The sequence below is a fragment of the Chinchilla lanigera genome, unplaced genomic scaffold, assembly GCF_000276665.1.
Source record: "Chinchilla lanigera isolate Chin_1 unplaced genomic scaffold, ChiLan1.0 scaffold00089, whole genome shotgun sequence".
Classification (NCBI taxonomy): Eukaryota; Metazoa; Chordata; class Mammalia; order Rodentia; family Chinchillidae; genus Chinchilla; species Chinchilla lanigera.
The window spans coordinates 9,241,739-9,267,282 of record NW_004955490.1 but is presented as its reverse complement, the minus strand read 5'-3'; the positions used below and the strand labels follow the sequence as shown (position 1 = coordinate 9,267,282).

Genomic DNA, 25,544 nt, shown 5'->3' with positions numbered 1-25,544 from the left:
TCAGGCTGGCCTTGAGCTCACTTTGTAGCCCAGGCTGGTCTTCAACTCGCAAGGATCCTCGTCAGCCTCCTGAGTGCTGCGACTATGGGCGTGCGCCACCATGCCTGGCTCAGGTTGCTTTTTAATTAAATGAACATAACAATACGTGGGAGGTGTTTTGGTAGGGAGAAATGGGAAGGACATTCTCAGTAGGAGGAATAAAGTTATACTGCAAAAGCAAAAGATGACAGTTACTGACACAGCAGATATTGCAGTTTTATTTATTTGGAGTTGAAAATATGAGACTCTGATATAACGTCCTTAGCAATTAGAAAAAATGGTTGTTGGGACAGCAATACCCTCATTTATATCAGAGGAAACCCTAAGATACAGACTTAAAGGGATGTAAGAATTAAACCTTTTTCACCTCCACTGCTCTTTTGAGTCAGCGGAGTCTAGGGTATCATTTTATAATTCCTTACTCCAGTGTAAAGGAGTGAAGGTTTTGGTTTTTGTTTTGCTTTTTTCAGTTCTAGGAATTGAACGTAGGGCCTTCACCTGAGCTACCTGCCCAGTACCTTTTAAATTTTTTTTTGAGACAGTGTCTTGCTGAGGCACTACATTACCCCGACTGGGCTTCAATTTATGATCCTCCTGCCTCAGCCTCCTTGAGTGCTGGGGTTATAGACATGTATGACCACAGCTAGCTTCATGTGAAGTTTTTAAAAAAGGAATAATTCCATTTCCTGATTTTTATTATTATCTTAATTGTCCTCTTATTTTAAACTAAACAAAACAATGGTGTGGCTTAGTTCTTCTAAATAATGTTGCAAAGTAGTATACTGCGTATGAATGTGTTCATTTGTGGCATACTTTTTGCTTTGCACCTAGGAATTGAGTGACTTTTTTTTAATTTTCTGAAGGTTTCCCTTTTGTCTGTTATTGCATAAGTTTTAAAGAGTAAGAGAGAGCTGTGAATAATAGAATGGTAACCATTCTCTTTTTCTGTATTTTAATTTTTAGGAATGTAGCCAAGGTTGATTGACCATTCTTTTCTCCCCCACAAGACATTTAAATCTGCAGTTTGTGGCATCAGTTGCCTCCCTAAAAATTTTCTAAATTCTTTTTTTGGTGGTGTTTTGTTTTGTTTTTTGGGGGTGTGTGTTTGGAGTTTTTGTTGTTTGTTTGTTTTGTTTGTTTGGGTGTTTTTTGAGACAGGGTCTTGCTATGTGGTTTAAACTGGCCTTGAACTCACTGTATAGTCTAGGCTGACCTCAAATTAATGGTAATCCTGCTACCTCAGCCTCCCAAGTGCTGGTACTACAGGCATGCACCACCATGCCCTGCTCTACATCCTTCAAAAAGCAAAGATGTGTGTGTGTGTGTGTGTGTGTGTGTGTGTGTGTAGGATTTCTAGTTTTCAAATAAATGTTTTTTTTTAAATACAGAGAGAAGATAACAAGGCAAAAAATGTTTTTCAAAGCTCTTAGGGTAAAATTAGAAGCTTTCAAAATGCCAATAGTGACTATTGGGTTATTCTAAAAGAAATACTAACAGTTCTATTTTAAGGACTAAAATCTGGTAGCAAAAGTAATACAATCAGGAAGAATTCAACATCTATTGAACACAGTCCTTCCTCTATTTTAAATATATTTCTCACTAAGTATATTGGCATCTTTCTAATTAGTTGTTTACTAGCATTTAATGACGTTGAAATTATAGAAAATTCAGTAAAGCTGATTTCATGAGCATGACAGCTGACAAAGTAAAAAGTCGGTAAGCTTCCAGCAATCATTATTGTAGCCAAAATATATAATCGAGTATTTTAGTTAGAATGGAAATAAATCTTGTTTGTAATTTAGTTTGTTTATATGACTCTTCTGCAGCGAGAGAAGTATTGTCTTTTTGAAAATTTATTTTAAAAATAAAAGAAGGAAAACACATTAACAAACAGACAACCATTTACAAAATAGTGAAAGAACAAAACAAACAATACAGAGTTACAGACAAAGTGGTAGGAAAGTGCCCCCAATCTAGTTTACAAACACTTTAATTTGTGTGCTACACTAGCCCACTGATAATGAGCACCATCTTCAAAACGTGGCTGTTGTAATAGCTATTCCTTTAATATTCAGCCCATGGTCCTTCCTGTTCATCATTATTTATCTAATACTCAAAAGAAATATTTATTAAATGTGCAAGTATATAAAATTGAAAGGGAGTTAATCTGATAGGTCAGTGTTCTTAACACTGACTGCATGCTAGATTCAGCTGAGGACCTTTCTATTATGTATTTATTTATTTATTTAGGACCGGGAATTGAACACAGGGCCTTGCGCTTGCTAGGCAGGCGCTGTGCCACTGAGCTATATCCCTGGCCCCTAACTGAGGACCTTTTTAAAACAAACTGAAGAACACTTGAATTATTTGGGTAAGTGATGTGATGTCTGGGATTTACTTTAAAATACTTTAGGAAGGATAAAGGAAAGTTTTGATAATTATTGACACTGGGTAAGGGGTATGTGGAAATTCCATATATTATATGTATTTGTATATGTGTGCAAATTTTGTAATACAAAATTGAGGAAAAAGTAGGCTGTCCAGATCCCACACCAGAGCAATTAAATCAGAGTCTCTGGGCTTTAATAGTTTCAAAACTTAAGTCTTAAAAATTCCTCCAGAGGATTTCAATTTGTAGTTTGGATTGATTGTCACTATACTAGAAAATAAAAATCAAGATTCAGAAAGATCTGGATAAACTGGTGAAATAAAATTTAAATGGGCAACGGTAAACTGAATTTAGGTTTTTAAAAAAATCACCTTCACAGGACAGAAAATAGTCAGCCTGGTGCTTCTGCTTATGAAAAAGTTCACAAGCTTAGTATGTAGTGACCTAAAAAGCTAATAATTTTAAACTACATTTAAAAAGCAATGGAAGGACTGGGAAGATAGCTCAGGGGCACAAATGCCTGTCTGGCAAGTGCATGGTCCTGAGTTCCATTTCCAGTACCAAAACAAAAAGAAAAAGCAGTGTAACTGGGCATGGGGGCACATGTCTATAGTCCCAGCATTTGAGAAGCTGAGGCAGAAAGATCCCATTTGAACCCAGGCTGGGCAGTTTGGTTACTTAGCAAGACACTGTCACAAAATAAATAACATAACACCAATTTTAAAAGGGCTGGGAATGTAGCTTAGTGTTCAATGCCCAGTACTGAAAGAAAGGAGAAGTAGCAACAAGAGAAGAAAGAAGGAGGAGGAAGAGGAAAAGGAGAACATAGAAAAAGCCTATATTATGTTGCAAGAAGGTAGCATTTTATTTATCCTGAGACCTCCTTTTTCCTTTTGTTGAGTAAAAAATATCTTTTTTCCAATCTTAACTATTGAAACGTATTGAATATAAAAAATTGTTTTATATATATATATTATATATATATATACATATATATATAAAACAATCCCATGATCCCAGAGATAACACGTGCTTGCTGCCTAATTTATGGAGCTCACTGCAAAATAACAATGAAAGACTGTTCAGGCCAGGCGTGGTGGCATATGCCTACAATCCCAGCATGGGGAGGATGAGACAGAAAGATTGCTGTGAGTTTAATGCCAGCCTAGGCTACCTAAGTGAGTTCAAGGCCAGCCTGAACTACATAGTGAAATCCTGCCTCAGAAAGAAAGAAAAAAAGAAAGAAAGAAAGAAAGCTCTTGTTCAAAAATTAAGAATTTCAAGCCTAATAACAAAACATTAAACCAAGCTCAGAGTACATCTGTGTTGGAGCCCTGCTCATAGTTTGTAAGCTCTAGAAGCAGGCCCTGATTATAGCATTTGAATATATAAATCCTTTCATATTTTAGAAAAGACTTTCTTAATTGAATAGAAAATCGCACCCATGCAGTAGGCTGCCTTAGAAAAAGTAAACTCCTGTTATTCAGGGATACAGTTAGGATTTCTGACAGGGGTACTGTAGAGGAGATAAATGCACTGGCGGTTGGATTACATGACTTTCATCTAAATTTGATTGTTCTCTCTAGCTGAAGAGTATTGGTTCATAAACAGTAATCTTTCTCTACAAAAAGTGCCTGTTTGAAAATCGTAGCACCTTGTGTTTTTGTAATCTCTCTATGAAATTTAATAAAAAGTATTTCACATCAATTGTGGTGGTGAATTTCCTTCAGGTGGGTCCATTTGTATTGCAGAATGCTACCAAAACTCCGTGGACTTACTGGGATTTACAACACTGATTGATACTTTACTTATAATCATTTTCTATGTATTAGCTTTCTTGTCACTGGGGCAAAATACCTGACACAATTTAAAGGAGAGATTTAATTTGGCTTTTGGTTTAGTGAACAGTAGTTGGCTCCAGGGCAGCAGCAGGAGGAGGAGGAAAAGCAGGGGCAGGGGAGGGGAGGGAGAGGAAAGGGGAAGCAGCGACTGCTGCCAACCGGGCACTACCTCCTAAGAGCATATTCAGCTATGAACTTTTCAGTGAATAAATCCACTGATGAGTACACCAACCTCCATGATCATATTTTCAAAAACATGAGACTTTGGGGGTCATTTTAGATCTAAACAGTAGCACAGGGGACAGCTTGAATTTCTTGATATTTTAAAATTTCCTGTTCTGTCATGTACCTGATAGTATCTGTTCTCTTCCCAATTTAATATAGCTAAAGGATTTCCCATGTATAGGCCTGTCCACAGTGTAGAATGTTCAGGCCTGTCAGATGATAAACCTCTGGGTATATAGGAAAAAACACAAAGTTGTTTTTGCTTATTTTCATGTACTTTTAAAACCCAGACATTAGCATATATTAACTCCCAAATAACTTGCAGGGACATTATGAAGATTATAGTTTAATGAACTGAAGGTTTCCCCAAGTGACTAAAAATGTATTTTAATCCGAGCTTCTGAGTTTTTTGTTGCATAGTTTTGTATTCACTTGCTAATTTCTTGCACTTACAAAAACTGAACAATTTCCCTTTTATACTGTATAAGGCCCTTATCATTCTCTGAACGTGTCTGCTGCGGCAAAAAAATGACCTTTCTTGCCAGTGGTTTTCACCACTTTGTGTACCATCTCAGAACCTATCAGAAGAATGTTTCATCACTCAGGAATGGTTCAGTGACCTCCTCTTGCCTCTGCTTCCCCACATACCCACACAGCCAATATTAGCCAAGTCTTTACTCTTTTGTTCTTTCTTCCATTCTTCTAATATTAATTTTAGAGTATATGCAAATAAGGAAACAGAATTGGAGCTAGTGTTATGAAAACTCCAACAATAAGATGGGCGTGGTGGTGCACACCTGTAATCCCAGCGCTCTTGGAATCTGAAGCAGGAGGCTTGTAAATCCAAGCCCAGCCTGAGCAACTTTAGCTACTTGGTGAGACCCTGTCTCAAAATAAAATAAATATAAAAGGACTGACTGGGAATTAAGCTCAGCTCAAGGGTACTCATCTCAGTTACCTTGGGTTCAATATCCTGTACTGCAGAACCAAAAAAGAATCCAAAATTAAATGCTCTTTCTTGAAAATGTGAAACTTTCTTTTCTTAAAAATGTTTTTAGAATTTAAATTCTTGGAAGACAAATATTGTCCAATATAGCAGATAAAACTGTACTGTTTTTAATAAATACTTTCATTTGAAGTTGTAATTTATTTTGACAATTTTGTCAACTTATTAAACATATATTTATATGTACAAATTTATATACTTGATTGTTTTTTTCTCAACTTCCTCTGGTTGTCTTTTGCTACCACTATTTTATTTTTTGACTATTTTCACACTCTTGCCTTCAAATTGAGAATGCTCTGCATTTCCTGAGTAATTTTGATCACATTGCTCTTAGGACACTATTAGAATATGTTTAGCTCCTACTTCTCTTTCGTTAGCCTTTACTAAACATTTAATTTCTCACAGTCACTACTCAGTGCTGACAGGGATAGAATTATCTTTCCTTTCATCTTCAAATCCGCCAGTAATTCCTTCTTTTTTGATTGGAGTATCCTCTGTCTTTCCTCCTCTTTCCTACTCTCTCTTCCCTATATCCTCTTTCATCATATTTTTGGGGGTCTTCTGATCTCTATTTTTTAAAATCTTTAGTTCATACCTTTGTCGTTGTTGTTGTTGTTATTGTAGCAGTGCAGGGCAAAAGTGCTTTACGCATGCAAGCAAGCATTCTGCCACGGAGCAGCATCTGCAGCTTAACTTTGTCATGTCAGGTAACTTCTTCCCACTGTAGTCTCCATGATGCCCTTGCCAAAATCTTTTTTTTTTTTTTGACACTTTGGCCTGGCATTATCAAAACATTCTGTCAGATTTCTGATTGATATTATGCTGCACTTGTGTCCCCTCTTATTTTTATCTATTCCTATATCCCCTACTGTTTTTTCAGTTGAGCCAGTTTCCCTTTATCTTCTGTTCTTGTAACTCACTTTTTTCTATGCTTATAACAACATCCTACCTCACGTATGCCGCCCTACTCTATATACTCATTCAAAGCTTACTTGAAATCTTAACTCTTTTTCAGTGGGTGGACATGGGGAAAGAGCCAAAAGCTTTATTTATAACTGATTTCAATATTTTTCAAAAATCTGTATGCTAAGTTAAAGGAAAGCGCCATATAGGGTAAAACAAACCGTCAGTGAATTAAAGCTCCCAGAAAAGGAAAGTAGATTTATATGTCCTAGACATCATATTGATACAGTTAACTTAGTGAACCATGCCCTTATTGCACCCAGCATATGTCAAAAGTTAAGGACCCAAACCTGGAGGTACAAAATATAGTTACTGTCCTCAGAGATCTAATAATATAGATAAGAAGATAGAAATATTATACATGAAGCACTTAAAACTAGTTGTAATGAGCACCCTAATAATCAAATGCTAGGTTATAGACTATAAAACTTAAGTGCCGTAAGTATTTAAAGGAAAGAATCATTGCTTGGTGTTGCTAGTGAAGATTTCAAGGGGGAAGTGGGTCTTGAAAAAATGTAGAATTTAGATTAGCTGGAGTTGGCTAGAAGAATTTTGTTGGCATTTCACCACAAAAAAGATAATTGCTTAGGAAAGACCCAGCAAACTTTATTCTTACACGTATTCAAATATAACCAGATAGTTAAAGTGGAACTAATTGAGCAAGAACCTTGAATTCTAAATTGGGATATGAAGAATTGTTAAAATGTAAATCCCTTTACCAAAGCATTCTTACAAATGTTTTATTTTGTTTAAATATCTAAGATTTTCAATGTAGTAATAGAATTAACTAATGTTGAGTGTTTTGCTCTGCTAAGCAGTGTTCTACGTGTTTTATATGTAATAATTCAATGTTTACAACAATCTTTTGTCATAGATTCTCTTTTAACGTCTTTATTTTATAAATGACAGCGTAGAAATGAGTACTTAAACTTGTTCAGATTGACACAAGTGACAGAGCCAGTATTCAGGCCTAGATAGTCTCTTGTACCAGATTTTATATTTTTACCTGTTAGACAAACAACCTTTTGAAGTAGTATATAAGTGCTACAGATAAATTGAAAAATTTGGAAAATTGAACTCAAGTCCTCTGTTGAAAGATAATTTGCTCAAACATTACTCACAATAGCACACGATAATCTCTTCATGTCAAATACATTTTTTCTTCAAGAAAATAAACTAAAGGTTTCTTTAGGCTAGAGTATTTTAGATCCTTTTTTGTAGTGCTAGGGATGGTACCTGGGGCCTTTCACATGCTAAGAAACTGCTCTGCTACTGAGCTATATTCCTAACCCCTGGGTAGAAAATTTTAAAAAACAAAATTACTAGTTTGTCATCTGAAGTGATGTATTGGGGGATTCTTTTGTCCTTGAGATTATTTTTTATTATATTTTTATTGGTACATTTTGGGGGGTATGGGAATCAAACTTAGAAACATACACTTAACAAGTAGACGCTGTACTGCTGAGTTATATCCCTGGCCCTGTTGGTACATGTTTATAGGACATAATGATTACATTTGTCATGGGGAATTAGTACATGTATATAACACATATTGCTTTTTTTTTCATCTCTATTTCGCCCCTCTTTCCTGCTTCCCTCCATCTCTTGGTCCCCTTCCATTTTGTAAAACACCTATTTCCTATTTCCTATAATCTTCTATTTTGCTCTTTTTTGTATTTTGAGTTTCTCATATAAGAGAAAACATGCAATATTTAAGCTTGTTTGTCTGGTTTATTTCACTTAACATAGTCTCCAGATGCATGCATTTTTCTAGAAATGATGCAAATTATTTTTCTTTATGGGAGAGTAGTACTCCATTATATATAAATGCCACAATTTCTTCATCCACTCATCTGTTGATGGACACACAGGCTGATTCCAAGATTTAGCTTTATTAGTTGTACTGCTGTAAACATGTGTATGCATGTATCACTGCAATGTGATGACTTTTAACTCTTTTGGAAGATACTTAGGAGGGGAATAACTGGGTCAAATGGAATTTCTAGATTAAATTTTTGAGGAATATCTACAGTGATTTCCATAGTAGTTGTACTAGTTTGCATTCCGACCAACAATACAGAAGGGTTCCTTTTTCCCTTCTGCCTTGCCAGCATTTGTTATTACTTGTTTCTTGGTGATAGCTGTTTTTTCTGGAATAAGGTAGAATCTCACTGTTGTTTTAATTTGCATTTCTTTAATGGCAAGAAATGTTGAATGTTTTTTCATGTATTTCTTGACCTTTTATACTTCTTTCTCTGAGAAATGTCTATTCATTTCTGTTGCCCCTTTTTCGATTAGATCTTTTATTTGGGGGAGTCTAATTTTTTTTGAGTTCTTTGTATATTCTAGGTATTAGTCCTCTGTCCACAGAATAGCTTCGAAAATATTTTTCTGTTCCATAGGATGTCTCTCCACTTGGGTTGTTTCTTTTGCTGTGCAGAAATATTTTAATTTGATGTGATCCCATTTGTTTTTCTTGATGTTATTTCTTATACAATCAAGGTTCTGTTCAGAAAGTTCTTGCCTATGTCTAAAAGAATTTTACATATTTATCCTTCAGCAGATATTTTCTGTTTTAACATTTAGATCTTTGACCTGTTTTGATTTTAGTTTTTATCTGGTAAGAGATATGGGTCTACATTCAGTCTTCTACATGTAGATAGCTAGTTTTTCCAGCAGCTTTCAGTAAAGGGGCGATGTTTCCTCCAGTGTATCTTTTAGCCCCTTTGTTAAAATCAGTTAGCTGAATGTGCCTGGAGTTGTTTGTGTATCCTCTATTCTATCTGGCCTATTGATCTATATGTCTGTTTTTGTTCCAGTACCATGCTCTTTTAATCTTTTATTGTTCTAGCTAATGTCTGAGAACTATATTAAACAGAAGTGGTGGTAGTGGATACCCTTTTCTTGTTTCTGATTTTCAAGGGAAAGCCTTACAATTTTCCCCATATAGTATGATGTTGGCAATATTTTGGTCATAAATGGCTTTTATAAGATTAAGATATTGTCCTTCTCTACCTATTTTCTTCCAAGTTTTTATGATGAATGGATGTTTTATTTTGTCTGAATTTTTCTGAATCTATTGAGATGATCATGTGAATTTTGTCCTTAATTCCATTTATGTGCTGTATTATATTTATTGATTTGCATATGTGATACTATCCCTAAATCTCTAGGATAAAGCCTACTTGGTCATAATGTATGATCTTCTTTGATAATTTGTTGCATTCTGCTTGTATCTTGTTGCAGATTTTTGTGTCTGTGTTCATTAAAGAGATGGGCCTGTAGTTCTCGTTTTTGTTTGGGTCTTTTTCTGGTTTGGGTATCAGTGTATTGCTAGCTTCTAGGAATGACTTTGGGAATACTTTTTTCCTTTCAATAGTTTGAGAATTATTTATGCTACATATCCTATTAATGATTATACTAGTAAAGATAGAAGGAATGGAGAATAGGAGAATGAAAGCAGAAAAATTTGAAAAATTAAGCAATGTAAGGTAAGAAGGAAAGAAATGTGAGATAAAGGATCTTATTAAGGAGTAAAATGATTTTAATAGAATTAGATACAAGTAACAGTAAAGAATAAACAGGAAAACAAAGAAAAACTAAGAATCAGAAAAGTTTATAGGAAAAAACATTAAAATAAAAAAAGAAAAGGAAAAGGGATAATTCCCCAATCCCTCAAAATCCATTAAGAAGAAAGAAAAATAAATGAGTCCAAGATAATAATTTTTTTGTATATTTTTGAAAGAATAGTTTTTTCTTAGGATCTGCAGTTTTGAAATCCAGCAATTCACATTTCTCTCTGCCTAGCTCTATGGCCTGTGGGTTTGTGAGGTATCCCCCTGTTTGAGAAGGCCCTCTGTCTATTCACCACAGGTGATAGCAACTGTCTACACTACGGTATGTCCTTGTTCACGTTGGTAGATCAGGAAAGCAGTCAGATCTCTGATCTGTGCTGGATGTAGGCAGTAGGGCAACGGTTAAAGTACTCCACTGTATTTAGTATCAGCACTTTGAGACCCAGACATTTCTGAAGCCACACACATAGAGCCTGGCTTCATTCCATGGAGGATGGGACCCATGTGCTTTGTGGCCTGAACTTCAACTTTTCAGGGGGTCTGTGTCTAGCCTGTACCCTCTCCACTACTATCTTCCTTGAGTCTCTTCTCACCCAGTCACTGTGAGAAGGTAACACTCGAAACCCTGAAGTGAATTTATTTTTTAGTTGTTCTTAAACAACCTGTTCTCGAAATGGTACCAGATTAAACACTCTTTAGTAATGTGAGCCCTCACTGGAGCCCTTCTCCAACTCTTGCCTGCTTTGTAGAAGGAGTCACTTTCATAGTAAAACAGCATGTTGTTTTTCTAGTTTACAATAGCTGTGGGATTTTCTTGGGGCTGGTGCTGCTGATTCAGTCCATTGTTTCTCTCTGGAGCACCTGACCCTGTATCTGTGGAGACAGGTTACCGTCAGTGGGAGCCAGGGTAAGCTTTCAGACTGCTTCATTTTTTTTCTCTGCATTTTAGTTCATCTCTCCAACTTGTTTGTAGCTTCTAATTTTCCTTATTGTTCCCTTATGATTACTGGAGATCTACTTTTTTTTTACTTTTCACCAAGTTGGTATTTTCCAAGTGCCTAGACTATGAGTCCCAGAGAGGCTACATTTTGATGCTGATTACTACTGTTACTTTGGGTATCCTGATCATTTAATTTTTGTTATGGTTTATAACTAGAAGTCCCCTGGAAGCCTCACATGCTCATAGGTAGGGCTTTCAGTACGTGATTGGTTTATGGGAATTTATAGCTGGCTTGCTGTTAGAAGCTAAGGTCTGGTTGGAAGATGTACCTCACCAGGGCTATGGCCTAGAGAGTTTGTCTCCCTCCCTGGCTCCTCCCTTCATCCTCTCTCCACTTCCTGACTGCATGATATGAACAGCTGTCCTCTACCATGCCCATCTGTAAAGCTGTTCTGCCTTGGAGCTAGGGGATATGAACTAAAACATGAGCCAAAATAAACCTCTCCTCCTTTTACATTTCAAATATTAGGTATTTTGTCCCAGCCACAAAGGAAGTAACTAAGTCGATTTTTATTTATGTCTTATAAAATCCTTATTTCAACAGTCTTTCTATTGTAACAGGTCTTCTGGTTGGAACTCTTGACTCAGTTTTGGACTCTACTGCTAAAGTGGCTCCATTTCGTATCCTACACCAGACACCAGATTCTCAAGTTTACTTATCAATTGCATGTGGTGGGTATGATTTTTTAAATGTACGATTCAAATTAAATAAAGATATTAAGAAACGATATTAAAATTTATACTTCCTAGTTGTTTTGATATCTAGAAATGAGTTAAATATGCAGCTCTACTTTGAGTGAATTAACAAGATCACTGTTTATTTAAGGATTACTGATTATTGGGAATTTAAAAATGCATTATACATTGTGGTTTTCATTTACACTTTCAGTTTCTCATACCAGAGAGACGATGTGATATTTACATATATGTGTCCGATTTATTTCACTTAAGAGTATGGCCTCAAGGTCCATCCGTTTAGCTATAAAATGTGTAATAGAAATTGTGAAATAGGAAGAAATTGTTCAAAAGGAAAGGGGAACTATGGATGGGGAGGGGAAGAAAGGAAGGGAAAAGAAAAAATGAAAAAAGAAGGATAAAATGGAAACAAAGGTTTATAAATAAGGAGAAGAGGAGTTGAAGGGAAGGGAGAAGGATGGGGGAGAAAAGAGGAATCAAGCTATATCATGTACAGGTACAAATTCCCTATGATGAATGTGATCATTATGTATATCTAAATGTACCAAGAAACTTAATTTTTAAAACAGCCGTTGATGTGAGTAACCTGAAGCATGTAGTCCAGAAGGACTGATTCTGAGCAGATTTTTGTCAGTGCTACTGATACCTGACTCCTTTCTTCAACTTCTGCTTCACACACTGCTGAGAAGTTGAGACTTTCCCCATGAAATTTCTTGTTTCCTTTCTAACAACTTGGATGAGGAAAATCTGAATTTCAATGTCAGTTCAAGACTTAAAGAAGTATAAGCCAGAAAAAGTGATTTTTTTATTTGTATGCTTACTTTCTCACAGAAAGGATCATATCTTTGAAATACAAAGGAATGTCCTACAGGTAATTCTACATATTCATCATGCCAGAGTGATTCAGATATTTCCACATTTTTATTATGGGTAGGAAAGGAAATAGGATAATTCTTCCCACTAAAGTAAGTCAGCATAGTTTTTTTTTAATCCAAAGTGACACTGTTATTTTTTTATGCCATTGTAATATTTCTGGCCTTTTAAAATTTGAATGGCTGCCTTTTTCTTTTTCTTCTCCTTTTCTCAAGTAGATAACGTTTTATTTTATTTTATTTTTTGTAGTATCAGGAATTGAACTCAGGAACTTGCGCTTGCCAGGCAGGCGCTTATACCACTGAGCTATATCCCCAGGCCAACTTTTTATTTAAAAGAAAATTTATTAGTCCACATTTGCAGTACGTAGTAATTACATTCATTGTGGTGAATTGATACATGTATACATCCTTTAAAAAAAGAACAAAAGCAAATTTCTAGACATTTCCCATATGTGAACTTACGGCATACAATTCTTGTTTTAGGATGTGTGTATCTTCTTTATATTTCACTCTAAATTTCTTTTAGTTTCACTGGTGACTCTTTTTCCCTTGGCTGCTTTTAAACTGAATGCCATTTAAAGTAAATGAAGATGACATAAGAATTCTATAATCTCAACTCTAAATCTGCTTGATCAAAATTTAGAAAAAAGTATCCTTTCTAGGGTGATAATGTAGCTTAGTGGAAGAACACTTGGTTAATTCATGCAAAGCACTGAGTTTAATAACCTGTACCACTGAGTTAGTAAATGAATGTCCTTTCTAGTTAAAAAAGGGTGACTTTATATAACTTATTCTCCCTAATCAAGCTGATACATAAACAAAGCAGTTACCTGTAGATGAGCTTTCTTGTATAGTAAGTCCCTGATTTACAAACATTTAAGTTGCAAACACTGAGAGATATAAATGGACTTAACATTACAAACATTCATAGATGTGAGTAAATTGTAGAAGTAGCTCCTGTGTCTGCTAGACATTGTCCCAGTTGTACAGTGGTACTTTGGTTCACAAGCATTTTTTGTTTACAGACTGAGCATCAGGTAATGAACAAGAATGCAGCCATCTTTCCTGCATGAACATGAATGCGGTCATCTTTTCCAGAATTGTGGAGTGAATTAAGTTTGTGACCCGAGGTACCACTGTACTTCTGTGTACTAATGGTCCAGTGCAATAGTGTGCAGTAGTGTAGTAATACCTTGGCTCATGAATGCTTCTGTTCACAAACAATTTGGTTCTCAGACAGAAGCATTTGGCAAAATTTTGCTTCCATTCTCGAACTCTGGGTTGGATGATGGACACTACTGCAGCCATCTCCCTCACTCTGACATGTGGTTCTTGCTTCTTGTAGTTGAGATCACAGTTGGAGACAGACCTGTGCACACTTGCTGTGAAACTTCTTTGTGTGCTTTTCACCACATATGGTACTGTAGAGTATTATTCAATCCAGTATGGCTCCAAAGAAAGTGCAGAGCAAGTATAGTAGTGAAAAGAAAGTGCAGAGTGGTAATGAAGGTAACAAGAAAGGACAGAGCAATAAGGAAGGTAACAAGAAAGCACAGCGCAAGAATGGTAAGATTTTTAAGAAAATAGCCATTGAATTGAAGGAGCAAATTGTAGAAAAGCATGAGCATGGTATTCATGTGACTGATCTGGCCTCAGAGTACAAAATGGCAAAGTCAACAATCACAACTATTTTAAAGAATGAAGATAGCACTGAAGGAGCTGATGAGGCAAAAGGAGTAATGATGTTAATCAAGCAGAGGACATAAATGCTGGAAGAGGAGGAAAAAGTTTTGTTAGAGTGGTTGAATGAGAAACAGCTGCCAGGTGATAGCATTAGTGAATCTGTGATCTTTGAAAAAGCCAGGAAATCGTACAGTGATATACTGCAAGAGAACTCCTCTATAAGTGCAATAAGTGATGGATTTAAAGCCAGTAAAGGGTGGTTTGATACATTCCACCAGAGAAGTGGCATCCACAATGATAAGACATGGTGAGGCTTCCAGTTCTGACAAGGCTGCTGCAGAGGCCCATAAGAAAGAATTTATGGAATTCATGAAGGCAGGAGGACACATTGCTCAACAAGTGTTCAACTGTGATGAAACAGGGCTCTTCTGGAACAAAATACTGAACAGAACCTATATCATGCAGCAGGAAAAGACCGTACCAGGGCAGAAGCCCATGGACAGCTTGACTCTTTCCATGTGCAAAGACAAGTGCCAGTCTAAAGATTAAGCCACTACTGGTGTACAATTCCCAGACCCCTCCAGCATTCAAGAAACAGAATGTGAACAAGGTCAGACTGCCTGTCATGTGGAGGCCAGTGTGAAAGCTTGGGTCACAAGGCAATTGTTTATGGAATGGCTGCACAAGGTATTGGTACCCACTGTTAAGAAATATCTTTCTGATAACCAACCATTGTTCTTCTGATGAGCAGTACCCCAGCACACTTTCCAACATTCATGGAAAAGAAGACTGAATATGACTTCATAAAGGTCAACGTCCTCCCCCACGATATGAAGCCTCTTCTATAGCCCATTGAACAGCAAATGATCTTCAGCTTCATAAAGCTGTACACAAAGACGTTCTTCACCAGGCATTTCAACATCGCTGAAGAGATGTCCTTGAGTCTGAATCTGGAGGAAACATTTCAGTGTCCTCTACTACATCGACCTCGTTGACAAAGCCTGGGAAGATGTCACGTACCAGAACTGAAACTCAGCCTGGAGGGAGCTATGGCCAGAATGTGTCCCTAGACATGACTTTGAAGGGTCTGATGCACAGATAGTGGAGAAGATTGTGTTCATGGGCATGAGTATGTGTCTGAGGCTGAGTGTGATGGTGCGCGCCTGTTATCCCAGCACTTAGGAGGCTGAGGCACGAGGATCGCTGGGAGTTTGAGGCCAGGCTGGGCCACAAAGTGAGTTCTAGCCCAGCCTGAACTACATAGTGAGACCCTATCTCAAAAAGACCAAAAAAAAAAAAGTATGGGTCTGAGTGCGATGTTGCAGACATAGAGAACCTTGTTGAGGACTAAACAAAGATTTCTTTCATAAGTCTGCTGGGCAAAATTTAAATCCACTTTCACACAGCATGCGTAGGATTATTGCATATGCACTGTTTTTAGCCACACAGATTGTAGACACAACAATAGTTATATTTCAAGTGCAAGGGTTCAAATATTCATGTATATTTTTTGGTACTTTATATATTCTTTTAATAAAAGGTAATTCTTATTCTCTAGGTATCATTTACTATTATTTTGTTTACAGAATTTTATATCTTTTCTCATGAGCAATAATTACTTCTCTCTTCTCATTAAATGTTTTATTCTTTCTATTTAATAAATACTGTTCATGTCTACATATAGAGAATAAGTAGAGGATAAATGTTAATGCCTTTGTTTCTTTAGACCGTTATTTCTGAAAGTGAGCAAACATTTTATTTCTTTTTAAACTAACTTGGTAAATATCAAGAGCAGTTTCATTGTGGAGTTTTCCTTAAGTCTTTTATTTTCCTACAATCAGGAGCCAACAGAGAAGAAATAACCAAGCACTGGGATTGGTTGGAACAAAATATCATGAAGACCTTATCTGTATTTGACTCAAATGAAGATATTACTAATTTTGTACAAGGAAAGATAAGAGTAAGTGATATGGGTATATTTTTTAAATGGAATAGTAAAATCTTTGACCCTCTTATAAAAGGATCAGAGCTTGCATGAAAGGTCATTTGTTTACTGGCAACTTTTAGGATTTATACAAGCCCACGTACAAATGCTTAATTAGTGTTTAACAAAATTGTAAGGCAAGTGGTTTGTCTTTGATGCCCTTGTACATGTTCTTAGCAATATTTTCATTTCAGTATTTCTTGATTTGGAGTTTGAAAAAGCCCTTTGTTCATTTAAAAGAATATATTTAACATTTATATTTAACATTATATTTAACATTTATATTTGTGGTAGCCCCTTTCTAATGAGGCACTAGAAAAAAGAGTAGTACAAACTGAAGAAATGCTGCTTACCTCTCTCCTCAGAGAAGTATGTATGTGTATATATAACATATGTGCTGTAGATATATACAATTATATTCAAACAACTATTTAAAATTTTAAAATATTAAATATATGTGTGTTGGTAGGCGATAATGAATTTTCAGAAAATATTTTGTCTCCTCTAGGGATTAATTGCCGAAGAGGGAAAACATTCTTTTGCAAAAGAAGATGATCCTGAGAAATTTCGAGAAGCCCTTTTGAAATTTGAAAAATCATTTGGTTTACCAGAGCAGGAAAAATTAGTGACCTATTATTCATGCAGTTATTGGAAAGGACGGGTTCCTTGTCAGGGTTGGCTCTATCTTAGTACCAACTTTCTGAGCTTCTATTCTTTTTTGTTGGGATCAGAAAGTAAGTGGTTTCTATTGCTTACCATGGCTTTGAATTTGCTGACTTGACCTATTAACTCTGTGCTGGTGTTAGATTGTATATAAAGTACTTGGATTTGTGTTAAATGTAATTAAACCATACGTCAAGAAGTTCCTTTCAAAAAAAAATTCATTTCATCTAGAGTAAATCCTTTTAGGACTGGTTGCTTAACTAGGAAACTATTAGACATATGTATGGAAAACTTTGCATAGTGTGATAAATAGATGACTATTAATGATGACAATCTGGCTTATAACTACTTTCTTTCCTTGTTATAAACTACCTACTTGATTCAGTCCATATTTTAATCCTTGCTGTAAACATAAGACTGTAGGTCTCGTAGCCTAATGACCCACATTTCACTTTGCAGCCACCAAGAGGAACCAAACAATACTGTTTATAGCATATGTGTAGCTTTTACTCTGTAGTTATATAATTAGTTACTATACAGAGAAATAGATTTAAACATTAAATCAAAATTTTGTTTTAATTCTTTAAAATTGTATCCATTCCTAGAATCACTGATTATTGTATATTTGTGGTAATGCTTCACAATTTCGACTAATGTCAAACTCTAAACTATTTAGCTCTTCATAGCATTTCTCAAATTTTTGTTATTTCAAAAATCTGATTTACACATAAATCAATATGAGAATATTTAATCACGCCTTTTTTGTTTGCAGTAAAACTCATTATCTCCTGGGATGCAGTCTCCAAACTTGAAAAGACTTCAAATGTCATACTGACAGAGAGTATCCATGTGTGTTCCCAAGGGGAGGATTACTACTTTTCAATGTTTTTGCACATTAACCAAACGTACCTTCTTATGGAACAATTGGCAAACTATGCCATAAGGAGACTTTTTGATAAGGAAACATTTGATAATGACCCAATCCTTGATGATCCTCTACAAATTACTAAAAGGTATTCAAAGCTTACTGTTCTCGTGATAGCAACGGTAGCACGAATAAGCATTAAATGTTATGTGATAGTTTTTTCTGTGGAGTGTTAATCACCGCAACATCGTGTGCGGTTTTTCTTAGTTTATTCATATGTGTTTCAGGTTGTTTCATTCTCTTCATGAAAATTTAACTCTGAGAAATAATAGAAATTACTTCTGATAATTATGTTTTGTGATTTAAGTAAATTTTGCCCTAGAGTGCTTTTAGAACTATACAGATGTTTTTGTGTGTATGGTTAGTCTAACTCTCGATTTCTCTATAAGTAGTCTACATAATTTCAAGTGTGCAGTTGTTAACATGTTTACTTTTTAAAATAGTTTACACATAACATAATTCTTATGAGAAGTCAAGATAACAGAGCTAGTGGTGCATGGGCTTTTGCATGAAAACAAGAATACAGCCATAATATCTCAGGACCTGTTTCCCAATCTGTCATTTCTACCTTAGAGGGTACTTATGAGGAGTGATTAAAACATGTAAGAGCACTTTTAAAAGTGTAAACCACTAAGTAAATGCAAATCACCGTTCGTGTCTACATCGGAAGTGTCTGACCAGAAGTACCTATCTGCTGCTATATTCGGTTTGTTGAAACTGACCAGAGCTTTCTCAGCCTGCTCAGCACTCAGTCAACTAAACAGAGCTTGCCAAAGAGGAAGAGGAAAGTGGCAGATCCAGAAATACTGGTGAAAGCAGCTTTTGGCAAGGAAGATGAGGGTTATAGACTGTATGAGAAAACGGAGGAGGAATCTAAGCCAGAGTTCTATGCATAGACCAGAGCAGGTGACTGAGAGCGCTGTATGACTATGCACAAAACAGACTGGGTCCTTTTGTTTGTCCTGCCTATTTCTAAACCATTCCTAAAATCCATATGCATAAGGATTTCTCTGTGATCATACTTTCTGGAAATTAGATTTACAGGGTGAATATTTTTATACTTTACTACCAAAATTAAGTCTCAACATGCATGATTTATAAGTAGAACTGTATAGGATTGAGTCTTATTCCCATGTGATATTTTAGTTGAACATTTGCTTTTGTGATTTGTTCTTTGATAGGTTGCCATAAACAATCATGTTAGCCAATTTATTTTCCTTAAAATATCCTATAAAAGGTTATCTGTCAATGAATTATTCATTGCCAATCCATTCTGTCCATGTGTATTATTAAGAGAGCCTATTGGGAGCCTATTGAATGTCTCTCTTCTGCTTATTGTTTTCACAAGTATGTGTTGCTTCTAGAATTTAAATAATACAAAAGTGTGATAATCATAGTTTAGTATTCATCCAGGCTTTTTAATGTATGAGTTAGAAATATTTATAACAATTGTGAATGGAACTGAACATAACATACTTTTTCTCTCTCAAAATAACATGTCATGGACATCTTCCCAGTCATGTGAATGGGCCATGATGATCCTTTAAAATGATAGTGAAATAATCCACCAAGCTACAAGTTAAGTGAGGTTAAAAATTAACATGGTTATCTGATCATATTTATAAGGATCATTTTGAAAGATGTGATGAAGTAGCATATACTCAAACAGTAGGTTCAGTGAGAAGAATTTATTTTTAACTTTGTCAGATTTAAATTAGAACTTGCATAATTCACTTACTACCCCAGATGGCATTGCTGCTTAACATAAGTATTTAGCGCCCCTAGAAAAATTGTACTATTTAAAGAGATTGCTTTTTATTTATATATTAATGTTTCAGCTTACAAGTCTTTTCTATTTATCAGCTTCTATCCAGTGCCCAACACTGTGCAGACAGAATGTGGTTGCATTATTTCTCTATTTAGGATGTTGTATTTTTTAATTTATTTTATCGGTATGCTGTAGTTATACATAATGATCACATTTATCATAGGGAATTGGTACCTGTACGTAATACTGATTCTTTTTTCCCCAATCCCCTCCCCTCTCTTCAACCCCTGTCCCCCTGCTTATTTACAGAAGCTTTATTTCCATTTTTTCCTTCTATTCTCTTTTTTTCTTTTCCCTTCCTGCCTTTCCCCCCGCCTTCTCCCTTGTTCCCCTCCCATTTGAACATTTCCTCCCTATTTCTCAATAACTATTATACATTTTGGTCCTTATTTACCCTTTTGGTTTGTCACACCAGAGAAACAATGTGATATTTACACATGTGTGTCTGGTGTTCACTTACATATCTGTTCAATCTCCAGGTCTTAGCTGGATGTGTGTCTTATTTCGTGTGTGTCTTATTTCATTGAAGAGTATGATCTCACGATGCATTCATTCACCTAGAAATGTCTCAACTTTATCCTTCTTTGTGGCAGAGTGGTACAGTACCCTATCATGTAAAAAAAATCTACATTTTCCTTATCCAGTCATCTGTTGATGGGCATTTGAGTTGTTTCCAAGATTTAATTATTACAAATTGTGCTGCTATAAACATGAGAAGAGACACAAAGATCAACTTTGGATATTTTAAAACATTAAGATTTCCTTTATTTAATTTTAATTTTCTCTTCTATGGACTAAATTTACATTTAGAGGAGAAACATACATTTTGATTGCTGTATTTTGTTGGACCTGGATAACTCCCTTCATTTTTTGATAATCACATATGTAATTTACTATCTGTCAAGTTGGGTTGCAGCCATAGTTGGATATTATGAATATATAATAATATGATAATAGTCTTCCAGAAAATCAACCCTTAACAGATGGTTTGAAGGTTTATGTCATCTCTAACTTTTGTGTTTTAATCTACTGATAAAATTAAATTAGTAAAAAGAACAAGCAATATCAGTTTGTTCGAAATCACTGTATTTTTGCACTTCAGAATTCATTGAAGAACATAGCTTTTAGTGTTTAATCTGTCTGCTTTACAGGGTATTTATTTTAATCAGTATAGGCATGTGTAAACTTTAGAATTAATCATTTGAGCCCTGCTGCTCCCCCTTTTTTTCTTTCCTGCAGAGGTTTGGAAAATAGAGCCCACAGTGAGCAATTTAATGCCTTTTTTCGGCTGCCTAAAGAAGAGACATTGAAAGAAGTACATGAATGTTTCTTATGGGTACCATTCAGCCACTTCAACACTCATGGGAAAATGTGCATCTCAGAAAACTATATCTGCTTTGCTAGCCAGGATGGCAATCTGTGTAGTGTAATCATTCCATTACGTGAGGTAATATAAATTTGGTTACATATCAGTTTTAATTTGTAAAATGTTCTTTAGTTTTGTAAATTAGTAAAAGCCCAATATGCAGTATCCTTTTAAATTCAAGGTTATTCTTTAGAATATAAGTACAAGCTTTTGAGATCAGTTCCTTTTAGTATACCTTACAGTTCTTACTGAACGTAAAAATAGAAAAAATAAATAATTTAAAAATCAAATAAGGGTATTCAGGATGACACAAAATGGGCTTAATCATACCAATTTTTAAGAAATGAATACCAAAATTTAGACTATCACATTGTGCATCCTTTGTCAGAAAGAACAAAATTGATAGCTTTTGTGTTAGAAGTAAACTCTCAGCACATAGCACTGAATTTTTATGTTTGTGTAGTCAGTTTTAAAGGCTGCACATTAAATCATTTCTCGAAAAATGAAACAGCTTAGACTGAGGTTACTTGTATTATTGGTACAACTAATACCTAAAGTCCATCTCTTAATAAGTCATGCCGTGGACCAAAACTTTTACCACAACAGATAAGCCAACAACATTTTACCTGAAAGTGTCAGACATAAGGGGAAATGTAATTCACTGACCTATCTGTTCAATCTCCAGGTCTTAGCTGTAGATAAGACAAATGATTCCAGCAAATCTGTCATCATTAGCATCAAGGGAAAAACAGCTTTCCGCTTTAGTGAAGTTAAAGACTCGGAGCAACTGGTGGCAAAGCTCAGGCTCAAGTGTGGCACAGCTTCAGCTCCGTGTGATATTAGCGCGGAGGTAATTGTATATCAGTCAAATAATTCTGAAAACTAGCTTTGTGTTTTGAAGATCTAGTCTTTCAAAAGAAATTCATAGTACCTTTCATATTAATACCTATGTTTTTGTTAAAAGACTGAATCTAAATAGGGTATATTCGCTAAGTCACAATATAAAGCGGAAGAGTTAAGAACTTGTATCTTCTTTAGGAACTCATACTTTAAAAAATATCATTTAAGCCTTACGTATTTGCTGACTTTTGTGTAAACATACCTTGTGCTTTCATATAACTTGGCTTTTAACAATTTAAACTGTATTTGAGAATTCAACAAGGCTTTTGAAAATGCTTTTCTTGTTATTGCTGCAGAGATAACAATTTTAAACCAATCTGAGTATCTTTTATTTAATATTTAGTAGGACATCCTACTGACTCCTAGCGAAAAGTGGCATATTCTCTTGCTAGCAAATACTACGGAGCGCACATATTCCTAATAAAGACTGGTTAACTCTTTGGTGACTACAGTGTTTAGTATGTCTTTCATGGAAATATAAACTGGTGGAATTCAAATGAATTTTCTTTTTTAGTGTCCAGGGACTCCATGTTTTAATAAATTGATAAAACTTACTGAATTGTAACTACTTATATTTTAATTAAAGTTTCAAAGAGAAAATCAATACTAGCTTTTCTGGATATACATATACAGAGTCCACCAAAAATGTAGGCATCAGGAAAAGAAAAATTTATATAAATATTTTAATACTAAATTTATTGAGAAATCATGGGATTAATGTAAGTTACCTTTGGCTTCTACAGTTAGAAGAGGTGATCAAAGTGGTGGCCGTTAATTCCAGACATTTATTAGTACGGCAAACTGCTGAAGTGTGTATACATTTTTTGGTGGACTCTGTAAACACACACACACACACATACACACACATGCACACACACACGGGTCCAATCTTTTTTATTAGTATATGTTTGTGAAACAGAATAATTAACTCATCTTGGGGAGCTGGTGCATATACATACTGCATCTTTATCATTTTTACTTGCCATTCTCCTTCCAAAAATCCCCTTCCCGTACCAGTAGCAACCACTGCCCATTTCTGGGACTCACTGAGTTGTAGATCTCTCAATGTCTGGTTCTGGCTCCCTGTCCAGGACCATACGCTTGTTTCTTCTTTCCCAAGGCCCTGCTGGTCCTAACTCAGTCACTGCCCTCCAAATGATTTTCTAGCTTTCAATTTCTCTAGTGCCCTCATCTACATGTACAGTATCTCGCTTGCAGGGCCCCCCATGTCAGGAAGCTGGGAGTAAGGATAGGTGGGCACTGGATGGTGGTTACCAGGCTGGGCAACAGTTGTAGCAGCTCTGCCACCTCTGCAGACCTTGGCTTCTTGCCTCAGGGGGTTAGATCTTTTTCCATGATAGTGTGTTAGCTGTGTCTAGGGTGTGAGCTGTGCCATGATCTCGGGGTGGCCCTGCTTCTTTTTCTAAATACCCAGTACTGGAATTCATCTTGTGGGCTTTTCCTTCAAGTGCCTTCCCATCTCTGGGTGTTTGTTTGCAGCCAGTTTTCAAGTAGCTGTACTGTACTCCCCACTGCTTCTCTTCTGAGCACCCCTCAAGCAGCCCTGCCTCTTGTGAGCCATGATGGAAGTCCTCTGGTTATATCATTTATTTAAACTGAACTATCGAGCCTTTTACTGCTCTTTTTAGAGAGAGACTGAAAATAATATGCTAATCCAATTATAGTATCAATAAAACTAACTTTTCCTTTAATAAACTACAGTGGAAACATGTATACCATCCCAAGTTTTTCTTGCCCAACTTTTTTCTTCATTCAATTTTAATAGTATACCTGGAATACTCCTTAGTTTGCTGGAGAACACAAGTAAAATATGATCAGTCTTGGTAGTTTCTATCCCAGAGCTCCCATAGCCTGGCTCATATCCATTCTGTTCTTGTCCTATCTATTTCACATTCACTGTGTTAGATCCAGTGTTCTGCTTATTTTTCCTATTCCTTTAATTTATCTGCCTCTCCAAAACCTAGCGAAGTGGCGTTTTTCCCTGAAAGCTCATGTGCCTCTAGTAGCTTAGTATTCTCAGATGTCAAAAAAAGATTTTGTTTCAAAGTGAGTTTATCAACTTTCCAGATATGTTAGAATTCTAAGGTTTTCTAGTTTTCTTTTACCTATGATATGTACAAAATACCCTTCAGTATACTGGTTTGCTTGGACATGTATTTTTTATTATCCTGATCTTTTGTTGTTACTGAAGATTTTTATCTTAGCAGAGGAGAATATTGAAACATTTTAGTACGATCTATAGATGTATCTAGCTTTCTTGATAGTACATTTTAATAATTAGTGAAAAGAAAGCTTTTTAAATAAGAATTCCAATTGATTTCTAAATAACAGAAATTATAGCTACATTCTTTAATAGCTATGCCCAGTTTACTGAAACAGAAAAATGCCTTCTATAATTATAATGAACCTAGTGAATTTTACCCAAGAAATAAGACTTTTAAATCTAAATCTCAGAGTCTAAATCCATAAATGCAGGTTGAACTTTAGAAAAGTTTTCCTGTGAGTACATCAAAAATTGATACCAAATACAAATGCTCCCAGAAGTAATTGGAATTATGCATAAGTACCAGTTCCATATAAATTTTAAGTGAGTGTGAATTAAAATGTTCCACCACTTAATAAGTTATGCTAAAACCTGGGTACATAAACTGGTTTTGTAAAATTATACCCAACTACTTAGAAAACACATTAATCTTTTCCTTCCTTTTGTTTTGTTTTTGCTGTTCTGGGGATTGAACCTAGGGTTTTGTGCATGATAGGGACACATTCTACTACTGAATTACAACTCCAGCCCAATCTCTTACACTCTTTTATTGACACATATAATCAAGGATTACAAGATAATTTTACAATTATTAAAAGAAGGGAAAATTGGCCCGTTTAGCATACTTTTAGGCAAGGTAGTCTAAGAAGACAAAGCACTATTGAACATCTGTACTTGTTTTAAAAACTGCCTTACAAGTGAAACATTGGAACTATGTAATGTCAAAAAGGTAGAAATTGAGTTTATAGTGGTTTACATAGGCAAATTAATATTTTCTACAGATCATCAAGCCATCTGTAAATATACATATCTCATTAGATCTATTAACCAGCATTTATCTTACTTTATAAATTTTTTAATCAAAAGTAGTGAGTCCTAGGACCACTCATTCTAAACTCTCATTCTAATTGGTAGAATAAAGTGTTGCCTGGTTCTAGAATTACAAATAAAAACCAATGAAAATTTTTAAGGTCAAGAAATTAATAGATTCCTTATTCTGCATAATAATGCAGATAGGAATAGTAGTTTAACTTACATACCTAGTTTTTGTTTGCTTAGTAAGAATAAGGTAATGTGTTCCTGTTCCTATAATATTAAATAGAAATACATATTATAGCTATGTGGTAGATTTACTTCTAACATAAGAAACTAGAAACTTCATCAAAAATTAACAGTTCACTTTGTTACATACTATGAACAGTTTATGTAAGATAAGCTTCCACTATTTGAAAGAAATATTTCTTTGTACTTTTCATCTTAATTTTGGTTTTACGGGTCAAATATGGCCCCACACCACCATTT

The 25,544-nt window shown here is 35.4% G+C and overlaps 1 protein-coding gene across 2 annotated transcripts in view; it reads left to right on the top strand.

The window, feature by feature from the left end:
• The window catches only part of Tbc1d8b (TBC1 domain family, member 8B (with GRAM domain)), an 82,565-nt gene that overhangs the window by 10,576 nt on the left and 46,445 nt on the right, over nucleotides 1–25,544 (top strand). For both annotated transcript variants that reach the window (XM_013504550.1, XM_005404711.2), the window contains exons 2-7: nucleotides 11,600–11,710; nucleotides 16,134–16,252; nucleotides 16,785–17,010; nucleotides 17,712–17,952; nucleotides 20,932–21,139; nucleotides 21,744–21,908. In XM_013504550.1, the coding sequence (XP_013360004.1) occupies nucleotides 11,600–11,710; nucleotides 16,134–16,252; nucleotides 16,785–17,010; nucleotides 17,712–17,952; nucleotides 20,932–21,139; nucleotides 21,744–21,908 (1,070 nt within the window). The remainder of the gene's footprint in view (nucleotides 1–11,599; nucleotides 11,711–16,133; nucleotides 16,253–16,784; nucleotides 17,011–17,711; nucleotides 17,953–20,931; nucleotides 21,140–21,743; nucleotides 21,909–25,544) is intronic.